At 39.3% G+C, this 16499-nt stretch overlaps 1 protein-coding gene across 1 annotated transcript in view; it reads left to right on the forward strand.

Annotated features, from left to right (window-relative positions):
• The first annotated feature begins 9948 nt into the window (after positions 1 to 9948).
• myo3a (myosin IIIA) overlaps positions 9949 to 16499 on the forward strand; it is a 115433-nt gene continuing 108882 nt past the window's right edge. The window contains exons 1-2 of the mRNA XM_059638945.1: positions 9949 to 10047; positions 13012 to 13113. Of these exons, the coding sequence (XP_059494928.1) occupies positions 13042 to 13113 (72 nt within the window). The 5' untranslated portion in view covers positions 9949 to 10047; positions 13012 to 13041. The remainder of the gene's footprint in view (positions 10048 to 13011; positions 13114 to 16499) is intronic.

Raw genomic sequence — 16499 nt, forward strand, 5'->3', positions numbered from 1 at the left:
AGACACAAGCACTGTGAGCCTTTAAGGTAAAGCTGAGGGGATGAAGGTCTGAAATCCAAGGCAAGACAGAGATGCTGTATACATCCAGTTAGGCACAAAAAAAGTGAGAGCCAAGGGAGCAAGTGAGGATCCTGAAATGCAGCTTGGTTAAGCCTATGAGCTGGGTGCCTGTCCCTGGAGCAGCATTACAATGAAAGGTGCCAGTGCACACCACAATGCATCATTAAAATAGGGTACACTGAGTGCTATGTGGTTCAGAGATGTACCATGGTGATACCAAGATGCTGGCATGTCAGACGCCAGATGCTGCGGACATTGTGTATTTGCAACTGCTGCCCATTGACTGTGCTGTGAGGTATTAGTGCAGGGTTTCCAAGATGAAAACAGCTCTGGAGGAGCAGGCGATGAGCTGCACAGGCCAGGCACCCACTCAGAATGTCAGGTCAGGAATTTTGAAGGATCTCATTCAAAATCTCCCATTCTTCCAAATTGTTCATCACAGTCCATATTATTTAGGGCCTTGGAAGATTCTGTTCTAAGTCTCTCCGATGACTGAAAGTCAGTCAGCACAACCCGTAGACAAAGTAAATGTGAACAAATTCCTTTTGTCTAGCTGCAAAACTACGACTCTCCAATCAAGCACCAATTGCAATTATTCAACTTAACAGCCACAGACTTTCAGGATCAACTTATCATGGACCAGCCAAAGACTGATTCAAATATACATTTTAACTTAAATCTTTTTGGGAATCATGTTTCAATTCAAATTTGTGTTTTATACACACACATACATGTCTATAGTATTTAATAATCTTTCTCATAGTTCGGTGCTAATAAATCCGCTCTTTCTTTAACTCAAAGCCTGATTAAAATTGTTTCCTTTGAAACGCAAATACATTTTGGGCTAGGGAAAGATAAACATGTGACAAGGAATCCTATTTAAATTAACCCGAACTGGGTGTCACTGAGCAGGTTATTGCTGAGCAGGGGCTGCTTGATAGCACTTTGATGACACTTACCATCACTTTGCTAATAACTGACAGGAGACTGTTGGGATGGGAATTGGCCGGGTTGGATTGTCCTGATTTTGTGCATAAGATATGTGCCTGGACAATTTTCCACATTGTCAGGTAGATGCCAATGCTGTAACTGTACTCAAACAGCTTGGCTAGAGGAACAGCATGTTCTGGAGCACAAGTCTTCAGTACTATTGCTGGAATGTTGTCAGGGCCCATAGCTTTTGCAGTATCCAGTGTCTCCAATCATTTTCTGATATCACATGGAGTGAATAGAATTGGCTGAACACTGGTGTCTGTAATACTGGGGACCACTAGAGGAGGCTGAGGTGAATCATATGCCCAGCGCTTCTGGTTGAATATTGTTGCGTGGATGTTTCTTTTCTGTATATATTGGTATGGATGGTACTAATTACGGAGGTTCATAGTCAATCACTTTTTTCAAGGTCCCTGGCTTCTCCCCTCCTTCCTTTGAGTTTATCCTCTGGCACCAAGAATTGGACTCATAATCTTCTCTACACATCTTTTAGGGCCTAATCTCTTACTTAAAATATTTTTTGATCAGAACTTCGCAATTTAAAGGGTATTCGCATGACAAAATACTTCCTTAAAGTCATTCCAATTAGATTTTCTGCCATTGAAAATATTCAATAAAATCATTCGCCTAATTGAACCATATTTAAGATTTACTGCAGAAGCCATTTGGTAATTTTGAAGCAGAGATCTGAAGAGTATATAAAGTCTGTTCCATACCCCTTGATATTTTTAACTAACAAAGATTTTAGTTACAGAAAATGTTGGAAATGCTGACCAAGTCTGGCAACACCTGTTAAAGGAGAAATAAAGCTAAGAGGTGAATGGTCCATGGGGAGTCAGGGACTTGATCAGAATCTCTAGATGGCACACCGTGCCTACACCAGCTCTTCAAACACACAACATAACCAGGTTACCATCTCCTGCTTTTTCCACACAATCCTGCGCACTATTTCTATCCAAATAATCATCCAATGCCCTCTTGAATACCTCAAATGAGCCTGCCTCCGCCCCTACTTTCAGGCAGTCTATTCCATACCCTAAACATTTGCTTTGGCACTGCACCATTGTAACTGAAGCACATCATTTCACATCTGTGCTCACTCATTCTTGTTCGTTTTATGAACAGGAACAGCTCCTCGTTATCTACTCCATCAGTTGAAAAGCTGGTCTTGAGCTCACACTTGTCAGCATCAGGTCCTGCTCAGCGATTTTGTTATGCTCTCCACGAATACTGCCTGATCCAAGATTTTCTAGTATTTTCTGTCTTCAGTTCAGATTTGCAGTGTGGCAGTATGTTGCATTTGTAAGAAACTGTTTGGCTCAGTCTTATAAGTCTCAATTGTCCCAGCTTCCATTGAACCATTAAAATATAGGATATAAGAGCAGAATAGGCCCCATCAGCCCATCGGTTCTGCTCTGCCATTCGAACATGGCTGATATGTTTCTCAACCCCATCCTCCTGTGTTCTTCCTGTGACCCTTAATCCTCTAACCAATCAAAAACCTTTATAGGCCAATCTTAAATACACTCAATGACTTATCCTCAACAGCCTTCTGTAGCAATTAGTTCCATAGATTCATCATGTTCTGGCTGAAGAAATTCCTCTTCATTTCATTTCTGAAGGGTTGTCCCCTCACCTGAGGCTCAGCACTTGAGTCCTAGTCTCTCCAGTGAAACATCTTCTCCACATTCACTCGATCCAGGACTCTCAGAATTCTGTAAGTTTCAATCAGGTCCCGTCTTGTCCTTGTAAACCCCATTGAGTACAGACCCAGACACCATAACTGCTTCTCAAGTAACTAGTTCTTCATTCCCAGATCATTCTTGTAAACCTCCTCTGGATACCCTCAGAAGCTAACACATCTATTCTTAGATATGGGCCCCAAAATTGCTCATAATATTCAAAATCGTGGCCAGAGCCTCAGCAGTGCATCTCTGCTCTTCTATTCTCGCCTTCTTGAAAAGAATGCTAACATTGCATTTGCCTTTCTAACTACCAGTGGAACCTCCATTTAATCCTAACAGAATCCTGAACTAGGACTACCAAGTCCCTTTGCACTTCAGATTTCTGAAGAGTCTTTCCATTTAGAAAATAGTCTACACCTCTGTTTTTCCTATGAAAATGCATAACCTCACACTTTGCCACATTGTAGTCCATCTGCCCCTTTTTTGCCCACTCACCTAGCCTTTCAAGCCCTTCTGCAGCCTCCCTGCCTCTTCATCACTACGAGTTCCACCACCTATCTTTGTGTCATCTGCAAACTTAGTAACAATGCCCTCAGTTCCTTTATCCAGTTAGTTAATGTGTAATGTGCATAGTTGTGATCCTAACACTGGCCCCAATGAAACCTGACTAGTCACCAGCTGCAGAAAAAGATCCCTTTATCCCCCTTCTTTGTGTTCTGCCGGTCAGCCAATACCCTGTCTGTGCCAGTACCTTGCCCCTAACACCATGGGCTCTCATCTGGTTTAACAGCCTCCTGTGCAGCACCTTGTCAAAGGCGCTCTGAAAGACCAAATTTACCTTGTTCATGTTCACTTCCACAACTTTCTATGGCCTGGTAGCTTAGTGCTGCCTCACAGTGCCAGGGGCCCAGGTTTAATTTCTGTTTCGGATGACTGTCTGTGTGGAGATTGCACATTCTCCTCGTATTTGCGTGGCTTTCCTCCGGGTGCTCTGGTTTCCTCCCACAGTCCAAAGATGTGCAGGCTGGCTGGATTGGTCATGCTAAATTACCCATTGTGTATGGCTAAGTGGGTTACAGGGAAAAGGAGTGGGGCAATGGGTATGAGTGGGATGCTCTTTGGAGTGTCAGTGTGGACATGTTGGGCTGAAGGACCTGTTCCTATACTGTAGGGATTGTATGAAATTCCAAATTTTCACTGCCCCTTCTGTGAAAAACTGCTTCACAATTTCATCCATGAACGATTCTGCCCTCTCATTTTGGAATTTCCATCAGAACTAGTCAAGAAAATGTTTTCTGCATTTACTTTATCAGACATTTCAATCATTTTAAATGCCTCAATCAAATTATCAAATCTTCTGGACTCAAAGGACACAAAGCAGCTTTATGCAATTTCCCTCTTAATTTAACCCTCTCAACCCTGGTTTCATTCCAATGAATCTGCGTTGTTCTCACACTAAAGTGACTATATCTTTTTTGAGGGTTGGAGCCGAAAGCTGAATGCAGCTAAGCCATAAGAAAGTTTTGTACAACTGAAACATAACTTTCTCCATTTTGTATTCAACTCTGCTTAAAATTGAGGTCAACTTTTACTAGCTTTTAGTGATTTGTTTACGTCGACAATTAAAACTTTTTACTCGTTATCAGTCCCCCATCTAATGCTCTGCAGCAAAATTCTGTTTTGTCTTTTTTGGTTGATCTCACATTTTCTTAGATTAAATTCCATCTGTCATAGTTTTATTGCATTCAATAATTGTTGCAATTTTCCTCATGGCTCTGGGACACATAGTGGGATGCTGTTTCTGTGTTAAAGACACTATATAAAAAAAAGTCATTGATGTTGTGTTGTTGCATCTTTGCGCGGAAAACATCTTTTAAAGCAGTTTCAGTGAAGTCAATATACCTAGGTCTTGGGGCTGTTGCTCTTTCTCTATCTTCACCATTGCCTTGGTCTCTTCAGCAATGCAGTGCCTGCATTGTCCCTGCCTCTTTATCACTACGTGTCCCACCACCCATCTTTGTGTCATCTGCAAACTTAGCAACAATGCCCTCAGTTCCTTCATCCAATTAGCTAATGTGTGAATAGATGATACAGTAGATAAGATGAGCACAGAGAGGATAGTAATTCTAACTTTGTTAGAGATGGGAAGAACTCTGAAGATTTTGCATCGCCAGCTTTCACATACCATGAGAGTAGAAGCACTCTCTCTTGAATCTATTGAGGGACCACTAAGTGTTATGGCCCTCCTCCGATGTAAGTCTGTTTTGGTGTTTATACCTTGTGCTACAAGGAATGAAGCATAGATAGAAGTTTACAGTTTTGCTGTAAGCTTCAACTCAGGGTCACTGTGCAAGCAATAATCACATGGACATATATTAAAGTTGCACCAACTATTATCCAGTTACAGATCAGTGGTTTCATAAGCTAATTCCCTGATCAAATACTAACAGCAGGAGACATGATTACAAGAAGCATTAGTTGGTGAATGAGAGCTAAATGTTTGAGGGTAGCTGGAAGATTTGGAATGAGGAAATCCCACATATTTCCTTCAATCTGTTTGAAAGAATTTGTGAGTGAGTTTAAAATGGAGAATCTCCAAAGTTTTCTGTTTAATAGAGCCCCTGAAGGTAAATTTCTATAGGGTTTTCCTGAACTCCCACCATTTTTAGCAGATTACGTTATTTCAGTTTGGATTTTGCTGAAGTCTTGGTTGAAGATCAGATTGGCAGGAAGGTTTCTCATGCCTGTCTTCATTGTTTCCTGTTTTCTTTTCTTGTAGGTGGATGACTCTGTATTTCACAGCTATTATTGCCTTTGTGAGGTAAACAACTCCTCTTTCAATCTTTCCCTGTCATTTATTATTTCTAATTTCTATTTACAAATGGATGCATCTTAGTATGGTTTGTGCCACTTGGCTTAGGCAGAACAATTTTATAGCTTAACAATGAAGTAAGGCATTTCCATAGTAATGGAGGAGATTGTTTTTGAGGTGAGGGTTGGGTCAGGAACAGAGCCAGGGTGCCTGTGCATTAGCCTTTAAAAATAGTAAAACAATTTGCTGGGACTATAAAATGCATTTGGGATTGTTAGATAACAAACATAGGCATGGAGTACAAAAACAAAGAAGTTATGCTAAATCATTTGGAATGTGAAGTTAAACTGCAGTTGGAGCAAAGTACCTAATTTTGGGAACCACACTTAGGAAGGCACTTAAGTTGCACATGTGACATGTCAGAGAATGGTATCAGTGATGCACAACTTCAGAGAGACTCAAGAAGCTGATATTGCTCTCCTTAAAATGGAAAAGGTAAAGAGGAGATTTAATAGGCGTGTTCAAAACATGAAACCCTCTGATGGAGAGAAGCAGTTTTTGTGGATGAAGAGTAGATAACATGAGGAAACAGTTTGAAATTACTTGGCAGAAGAGAGTTGAAGTGAGGAGATTTTCTTTCTTTGTCCATAAACGCCACAAGAAATGAAAATCAAACTATTTCTGAAAGATTTCCCTAAAAATCTGTTGTTACAAAATCTGAGTTTCCTCAAGAATTGGATTGAAAATACTGATGCTTTGTTAGGATGTAAATATCTATATGAGGGAAGAAATCAAAACTTGAAAGGAAGAGAAAATGTGACATTTAATCCTTGGTTACTCTTTCTAGAAATTCCACAAGAAATAACATAGACCCATCTCAGATAAGATGCAGTCATGGCAATAATGGATTAGCATAAGGTGACATCAGAAAGATAATTCTGACTTTGCTGATAGTATAAAGCTCAGCTGCCTGCTAAACTGCTCTCCAAATATATATTGGAAATTGAAGTAACTAGGTGAAGCCATAATAAAGGCTCATAATATTTAGTCTTATGAACAACACTATAAAGTGAAAGACTAAAGTCCTTACAATGTTCTTGTTGTACATCAGTTAAATCACAGATTGTGCAGGATAATAATAACTTGATCAAGATATATGAAATAGTTAGTTACCATTATAAAGTCATTAATTCTGTCCTTATATTTCTATTCCTATTTCTCTCTCTTACCAACGATAGCACTATCACATCTTCAGAGTGGAAGGATTTAGATACAAGTGTTCTTCAGCACCTACCATTATAAATTTTACAATGAACAGAGGTACTAGGAAACGAAGTAAGCTGTGTTCCACAATTCAGTGAGATCATGATTGATTATGGCCTAACTCCATATACCTGCCTTTGGCTCATATCCCTAAATACTTTTGTGTAACAAAAAATCATCTATCTCAGATTTAAAATTAACACAAGATCCAGCATCCACTGCCATTTATGGAAGAGAGTTCCAAACATCTACCACCCTGTGTGTATAAGTGTTTCCTAACATCTCTCCTGAACAAGGTGACCCAAATTCTCAGACTATGTCCCCCAGTTCTATAATGTCCAACCAGTGGAAATAGTTTATCTACCCGGTCTTTTCCTATTAACACCTTGAAGACTTCATTCAGATCACCCCTTGATCTTCAATATTCTAGAGAACACAGGCCTAATTTTATAATCTCTCCTCATAACACAATTTCTGAAGCCCAGGTAACTTCTTGTAAATTTTTATGAATGGAAAAAGGTAACTGAAAGTATGTAGAGTTTTTCAGCATATAATAATTGTTTGACTACCAATATCAGTTGAGTAATAATTGCATCATTATCCAGATCACTGCTGACGCACCAAATCAATGTATTGCCTTCCATGTTCTGATTTGACTTGACTACAATTATCAACTCTAACTGTCTTGTTTTACTGATTTGATATCAAATCATAGCAACTTAGAAAAAGGAGTAGGCTACTTAGATCTTTAGCCTATACAACTATTCAGTGAGATCTACAACCAAACGTCCTGTAATTGTTTTCTTCCCTAAATTCCTTAATACCCATGGATAATAAAATCTATCTATCTGAAATTTAAAATGAACTATTATTCCAGGATTTTGCCATTTGCAGACGTGAATTCCAAATATTAGCACCTTTTCTGCGGAGAAGAATTTCCTAATGTCAATCCTGAAAGATCAACCTCACATTTTTAAAGAATGGGAGTTAAGTGAACACTGCATATCTAGTGCGAGTAGTTTCTGCCCAACCCTACTAGCTGTTCACTTTGTAACTTGAAAGTTTTGATCTTCAAAGTACAACTCTAGTTTACGTAAACTCTCCTCATAATTTAACTCCTATTCCAGACACATTTCTGGAAAATCTACACTCCCTCCAAGCCCACTATAACATTCTAAAAGCGTGGTATCCAGAACTGTTTTGTTATATGCTATGTCCACTGCAGCATTCTGTTTCTCTGAAATTTTGCTATCTGCCTCAAAACCGGTAGACTGAGAAATGGAACTCTACAGTTAGCGCAAATGCTCCCGCCTTTGTTTTGAGATATGAATGTTTTGCACCTTGCTTCCAGTATGTCTCAATCTTGGTCTCTGTCTCCATGGTAACCAAGACACTGGGTTTGTTGTTGGGGAGAATTGGAAGTAGATTGCATGACTGTCTTCATGTGATATATTGTAAAACATAATCATTGTATAAATACTTGTTATGAAGCAGAGGTCGACCCCCATCCCCTCTGAATAACTGAAACTGAAACACTCAGAGAAGCTCATCTCCCCTCGTAATCTGTAAACAAAGTATATAAAGTGCTGCAATCTGCTTCTCACCTCCCAATCTGTTATAAAGGGGAGGTCAATGAAATAAACCTCTGATAGTCAGTCTATAATCAACTAGTAAAAATTTATTTATCTAACTTTAACGGTGAAATAAAAGAACTACTAACAAACCAAAAAATTCGCCCTTAACGCAAGTATATTTTGAATAAGACAACATTGTAATGGTATGCTGTTCCAATAAATATGAGACCTACCTATATAAATCAAATTTTAAAAAATACTTAAAACAAAGTCTCTTAAAATTACAGCCATGTTCAGTGCCTTCTCCATTATTCTCCAGTAAGAAGCACCTTTCTCCGTCAAATATTTGTGTCAGGAATATTAGCTAAGAGTGTCGTTGTACGTTCAGTCAGATGATGGTTTTCGGAAAGCTTAAAGAATTCTGTGAGAGCCAGTGATTTTCTATTTAGGGCTGTTGGTTGTTAACTCTAACAGATGGCAATGGCTCTCTCACCAATTTTCAAATGTCCTCTTCTTTTATGCCCTTGATGACCTATGAATTTCTTACAATAGGATTGGTCCTAGGTTGTGAAAGCCATCTTTTAGCTTCTAAGTGCCCAGGTTAAAATAATTGGATGATTTTCGATTGGGTTACTGTAATAACAAAACAAACTACTGACTGGTTGCCAACTACACAGCCTTTTGATACAAATGTTTCAATTTTAAGAACTCTTTATGCATCTTTATTTTTATTGCCTGTAGTCATTTTTAAAATCTCCAAGCCTAGAAAATTACATCATCTTTTAAAGCGAACATGCATACTCCCCCCCCATCATTTTACAAACATCAAATAAGCTACCCAACTTTGCAACACCCTGCATTCAAAATTGTTGACAGTAGCAATCTAGCAATAGATAGTAGGCTAACTGATCCATAAGTCCCTGGTTTAATTTGTCATCTTTTTAAAAAAATAGCCACATGATATGCATAATTTTCTTATCGTAAGGTACGTTTTAGAAATTGAGAGAAATTTAGAAGATTATAGTCCAGGTTCCTGCAATATTCTCATCCAATTACTTTAAAACACTGGGATGGAGCTATCTGACATCATCAGTGCAGCCTCCAATGAAGCGGTGTTATTCTACACCACTTGAAATTTATCCTGTTTGGTCCATTATGGTGAGCACTGTCATTTCCAGTTTTGATTTGTATGGGTTTGGAAATAGGGTCCAATTCTGTATGTTTGTTGATTGCATTATGGGCGGAGAACATGCCTCTAGGAATTCCTGTGCGTAGATATGATTGGCTTGGGCTGTTATGGGTACCTTGTCCCAGTTAATATCAGTACACTCAGACAATGAAGGTCATCAGTTTAACTGGAACAAGATAACCATAGCAGAGTAAGCCAATCATCTACACGCACGGGAATTTGTACAGGCATGGTTCTCCACTCATACTTCAATCAACAAACCTATAGAATTGGACCCCATATACAGACCCATACAGATCAAACCTGGAAATGATACTACTCACCACAACAGACCATAAAGTATAAATTCCAAGCGGAGTAGAATAATACCACTTCATTGGAGGCTCCACTGATGATATCACCTAACATGGTGATGAAACATCTGAATGAGAACAAGCCAGCTCAGCGAGCAAGACAACAACCTCAGTAAATGTAATTGCATCACAATTATTTAACGTACTTGTAATTTCCTTATTTTCATTGACAGCACTACTGTTTATAGTTTCCAAGGATAATGCATTATTCCTGACCACATTATTTTTCCTAATTTTTATACTCCTTTGAAAACCTATCATAAGCTTCTTTCCGTGCTTCCTCTCTTTGTATCTGTTTCTTCAATAATTGCTGTTTTCAGCGTCTTTCCCATTGCCAGGATAAGTGCCACTTTTTTATATTTTTGTATGTTTTGTTTTACCATTTTGTTTTATGTTATCTTGTTTCCTTTGCTATCCATGGTTCCTTACTTTGACAAGTACAGATCTTGCTTCTCAGAGGTACGAACTGTTCGCCTCATATTAAATTATTTTTTCTATTTAATTTGGCATAAGGCAACTGCCGTAAGTGAGCAACAAGACTTTTTTCCCCAATAACTGGCATACCCCTTATATAAAGTAAATTTAGTTTGCAAGGAATTCATTACCTGTGACTTCAAATCTTCTTGATTTCATTTTCAAAGGTGTTACTCTGTTAACAGGCTTCACTTGGCAGCCTCCCTCCATCGCTGTTATTGGAGCCATGCAATTCTCCACCACTCTCTTGCGGTCACTTGCTACTTTCCATTGCTCCCACTTCCTTTGGAGTCAGTAGTTTCTCCACCCTCCCATTTTGCAGCCACTCGCTTCTCCTCTTTCTCTATTTCTTAGACATCCACTGCTCACTGCACATAACAAACAGTCTGCTGTTTTGTCCTTCTTCACCCTGCAGGGTCAAGATCCATCATGCCTTACCTGACAGATTCACTCCCAGCCATTACTCACGTTCTCAATGTCCCTTCAGTCCCCGACTCTTTCCCTCCTACTGGCGGGATCTATCTGAGATGAAATCAGAATTTACCACCAAGATGTCATACTCAATCCTCGGCTGAGCTTCCAATCACATATTCATATTATCACTCAGATTGCCTGTATCAATCTCTGTAGCATCACATTGCTTCAGCCTCACCTCAGTCAACTGCTGCTCATATCCCAATTCCTGCCTTTGGTACCTCTGTTCCAACACATTCCTGGCTGCTGCTCTCATTCTACCTTCTGTAAACATGAGATCATTTGCTTCCTGATCCCTAACTAGTGCCAAGGTCCATTCACCTATCATCACTGTACCCAATAACCACCATTGGATCCTGGTCAAACAGAACTTCAATTTAAAATTTTCACCCTAATTTCAAAATCCGTCCTCTGCCTTGTCCCTTCTTGCCTCTTAAAAATCTCTTCCTCTGAGATAACTGCTTATCTAATTCTGATGTCTTGAGGACTCTTAATTTTAATTGCTTTGCCATGGGTGCTTTCAATTCCTATCGTACTTACCCTCAAGACACTACATCTTTTTCTACTTATATTGTACTTTATCTCTTTTCCCTGGGGTCCCCTTACGCTATATTAGTAACACCAACCTAATTCTAAACATCTACCTTTGCACAAACTGTAAATCATTATCCACTTGCAAACTCTTTCCGTCTTTATCAAGTTTTCCTTTCTATCTTGGCATCGTCTCTGAATTTAGCTACCTTGCCTCCATACAGAAATGTGTATTTCTGTAATAGAGATAATTTGTGAAAATCTGAGGTCCTATTACAGAACATTGTTGGACTTGTGTCCTCTGGGTTCCCAAACCTGCCTGACTTACAGTCATACCCTCTTATCCCTGACTATGGAACAAATTAAAAGATCCTATTGTAAGTGCCTCACTGTCGCCTGATACAAAGGATCCAGGAAGCCTTCCCTTCCCTGATGCAATACAGTATCTATAGTTCAGCAGCCAGTTCATAAACTGCAATCTGAAGCTGCTCAACTTCAAACACTTATAGCGGATGTGTTTGCCTTGGATCGCAAAGGTATCCAGGAACTCCCACTCCTGCAGCCTTAACACATTATGTGTCCTGTCATCCATAATGATGTTTAATTGCTTCATTAAATTATTCACTTGCCTGTGTTGTCTTTTCTTCATTTTATTAATTTTGACATCAATTTGTGTATTTTCTTAGAATTTTAGATCGAAAATACCTTAAACACTTATTAAAGTCTCACCAGATAGCTGGCTCCTGTCCCTTTGGTAGAACAAGAACCAATTCTAATCGGCTCCAATGAATCTATCTCTGTCTCTGACTGCCTGTCGTGGCGTCCTTTGTTCACCTCCTTTAGGTAGGATTACAACTGCCTGTCTCGAGATACTCACATCATACAATCCTTTGGCACGTACTCACCGACTGTCTCCAGGTGGTTCTCTTGCCTGCTCCTTCAGCTGATTGTGACCACCTTTTACAGCATCCCCTTTCCTGAACCTCTAGGTGATGCTGATTCTCTGTCAGCGGCCCTTTTGTCACCTGCTCCTCTATACTAAAAGTAAGTCAGCACGACAAATAAACGAGACAACAAAAAATTTTGTGAACTATTTCTTGAAACCTCTTGCATCTGGATGGCTAACCGATGCAAAGCATCAGAAATCAAATAGCTGTTTCAAAGCATGATCACAGAACTGAAAGACACAAACTGAAAGTTGCTATTTATGCTGTTCTCACATTTATGTCTTAAAAGGTTCTTCCACCGCAAAGCTTTGGATATATTGGAAGCAAAATGGCTACTGTGTGGCATGCTTCAAACTTACAATATTCCCTGGCTATGAACCACAAAGCATATATTATTGGAGAGTAAACTCAAAAAAGAGGAGGGCTCATTGGACCTCATTGACTGTGGTTAAATAGAGCGATTGGAGCAACGTGAAGCTGGAAGCCTTTCCCATCTGAAGGCTAGACATTTGCTTCTTTTATTGTCTCCTTCACATCCTGCTCACTTGATCACTGTCAAGCACAATGGCAAACCACACAGAAGAGTGCCACACTTGAAGGGGTGGATTGCATGAAATAAGCTAATATTTCTTCATCTTCCTCTTCTGCTTCTCTAGACATGTCTCCAGGAAAAACGGCAGCTACAAATGCCATTCAAGAAGTCAACAACTCACAACAACCTTCGGAACTCACTCCGCCTGCCACAAGCAACTGCAGAGGTATATCCACTTAAGGGGATTCCCCGGTAGTGGGTTCAAGTAAAATGGATTGTAATGGGAATCGACTGTGACGAGGAGCAAAATATAGGGGCAATGAAGGAGCAGGAACCTGTTGTGTGGAGTTGCAGCTACTATTCTGGCTTAGCAGGATACCAGAGGACCTGCTTAGGAAAGAAATTAGCTGTCTGTTACTAGTATAATGATCATTGCCATTATCATGCAACTTCCAGACTTGACTCGCCCATTTCTCACTAGTGGATGAATGTGCACCAGCATAATTTGTGTTGTCTCCTCCTGCAGATAAATCCTTGTAAGTAAAGAAATGTAGAAGAACATGCAATATTCTTGTGATATTTCTTCTACAATTTAACTTACACATCAACTTACATTTCTTTAGTGCTTATTACAGATTGAATGTCTCAGTGATGTTACCTTACTTCAACAGAACATCAGACAGGAAAATTAAAGGGAAAAGGGCCAGAAAGGACAAAAAAAAGTCAACAGAAAGTCTAAACGATGCAGTTGGAAACAGGGAGGTGAATCGCAAGATGGAATTCTGAGAAAGAGAATTTCAAGTGATGGACAAGTGGCAGCACATTGAATAAACAAACAGCTGTTTACAGTATAGTGTAGAGGACAATGAACAATAAGTGCTGGAGGTACAGGGATCTGTCCAGAAACGTATGGTGGAAGAATTTGCAGAGGTACTGAGGACCAAGGCTGTCGAGAGACTTAAAGGAGGAAGACAAGGATCATCAAATCAATATTCTGGTACAAGAAGAACCAGGAGAGGACCAGTGGGTGATAGATAATCAATGATCAGCTTATTATGAGTAAGGAATCTATTCAGTGCCATATTTGGATGGTTACAGCTTCTGAATCTCGGAAACAAGAATGCTGGTCAGGATATAAGTCTAGCCAAGACATGCAAAAGGGATGGGTTAAGGATTTGGTGACAGACCCTGAGTGGTCATGAGCAGAGTGCTGGGATATTAGTGTTACATTTTATACTTATTCACATAATATAACAGATATATTTTTTAATCTAGATAATCAAAGGCAATTTTAATGCATGAAAATTGAGGAACTTTAAAGAACTAACTTTTATTCTCCTATTAGTTTGTTTTTTTTCAGAAATAATTTCAGCAACAAGATTTGACCAACAGAAAAAAATGTTTTATTAGGCAGTTACCTCTATTAAAGGAAGGTTATCTGCAGACTTAACTTTTAACTGGATTTTATTTGGTGATTAGTAATTGTTTTTCTGTCATGAAGGATATAAATTTGCATCTTCCATGGATAGTTAATTAGCTTTTCAGCACCCACATATAAAGGAATCTCATGCTATTTAGTCGTATTATCAAGTACATAGAATACTTCAAATAACATGCACAACTTCTCGAAGAAATATCAATGAGCACCTGTCGAAATAATTGAACCATAGTTCAGGAGAATTCCTTTGTCTTTGTCTTATCTTGCAAGACTATGTACATTATGTAAGAGAATCCGTGATTTAATTACATATCCATTAACTCTCTACAATAATTTACATGGCCTGCTAACTGTCTCAAGTGCTATCACCAGTGTGGTTTGGGAAACATCAAGAAATTAATATGATGTATATGTATTATTTGAACAGTAAAGCTATCAGCATGTTTGTGGAGTAGATTCATTATCAATATAACCACAAACCTATGTCTCTGCTTAATTACATAACTACTCTTAGAAAGTTTTGCCTATCATGTAACCGTTGACTCAGTCACTGCTGTTCTGTTTCCGGAAAGAATCAACCATCTCCAATATGTTAGTAGAAACTAGATTACTAGATTTCTGTTTAACCACAGAGATCTGAAAAAATACAAAGATAAAAGTCACAACAGTCATCGGCTGCAACGCTACAATATAAAATGATCAAAAAGACTTAGAACTGTTCAGTCTCTGATATTGTCATTTGTCTGGTGAAGCCAAAGAAAAATGCTTTCTTTATACTGCATTTCTAATAAAACAAGTAAAAGGGCAATTTTAGCAGAAAGGTAATGTTGCTGGAAGAATCATCCTAAGGACTGGAAGAATGTAATGTAAATGTGATTTCAAATCCCACCGGAGTAGCTGAATAAATTTACACTTAATTAGTATTGTGCCAGTTTCACTAGTTATGAACATGAAGCTATTACCCCTTGATCCCTGATACTGTGAAAGCAGTGTGGACCATCTACATGATGCACTGAAGTGATTCACCAAGCCTCCTTAGATAGCACCTTTCAAACCATGACATCTACCAATTGGAAGGACTAGGAGAGCATGCAAATAGGAACACAGCCTGAAAGTTCTCCTCCAAGCCACTAACCATTTTTGAGACACTAGGAGGTGCAGATGCTGGAGAAACTGAGATAACAAGGTGTAGAGCAGGATGAACACAGCAGGCCAAGCAGCATCAGAGGAGCATGAAGGCTGACATTTTGGGCCTAGGCCTTTTGTCAGAAAAAGGGTCTTTCTTCTTTATGAAGAAGAAGGGTTTAGGCCTGAAATGTCAGCCTTCCTGCTCCTCTGATGCTGCTTGGCCTGCTGTGTTCATCCAGCTCTACACTTTGTTATCTCACTAACCATTTTAACTTGGCACCATTTTGCAAAACTGTCAGTGTTGCTGGGTCAAAGTCAGCACTGAGGGTTTACCTACACTGGAAGGACTATAATGGTTTAGGAGGCAACTCACCACATTTCCAAGGGCAAATCCTATGATCACAAGACTAGATTCTTGGTTCATTCGTGTCCTTCAGGGGAGGAACTCTATGATTTTCACCTAGTCTGAGCTACCTATGACTCCAGACTCTCACAAACATGTCGGATTCTTCACTACAATCTGTAATGATACAATAAAGTGCTACAGATGTTGGAGATCTAGCATGCAAACAGAAAATGCTGGCAAAACTCAGCAGGTCTGCAGCAACTGTGGAAAGAGAAACATAGTTAATATTTCAAGTCTAAAATGACCCTCGTTCAGAATTGAAGGGGGTTGAAAATGATAGATTTTATCAGTTGGCAAAAGGGAAAGAGGAGCAAGTGGAATAGATTGTGATGGTGCCTAGAGAAATTGCTTCATTTCCAAGATCTCCTCATTTCAAAAGAAGACTCAAAACATAAATTCATTTTCTCTCTGTGCAAATGCTGCCATACCTGCTGGGTTTCTCCAGCATCTTCTGTTTTTATTGCCAACTCTAATGGTCTAGCTAGCCATACCATTCATAGATGGTTCATTGGCCAAAAGCTACAAGCGTAGGCAACAAACACTGATCTTGCTGATAATGTTTGCATTGCAAGGAAGTTAGTTGGTCATTCAAAGCCTGAAAAAAGACACATTTTGTCAAAACTGCTCATCTTGCACATCA

This window comes from Stegostoma tigrinum, chromosome 2 (assembly GCF_030684315.1).
Source record: "Stegostoma tigrinum isolate sSteTig4 chromosome 2, sSteTig4.hap1, whole genome shotgun sequence".
Lineage (NCBI taxonomy): Eukaryota > Metazoa > Chordata > Chondrichthyes > Orectolobiformes > Stegostomatidae > Stegostoma > Stegostoma tigrinum.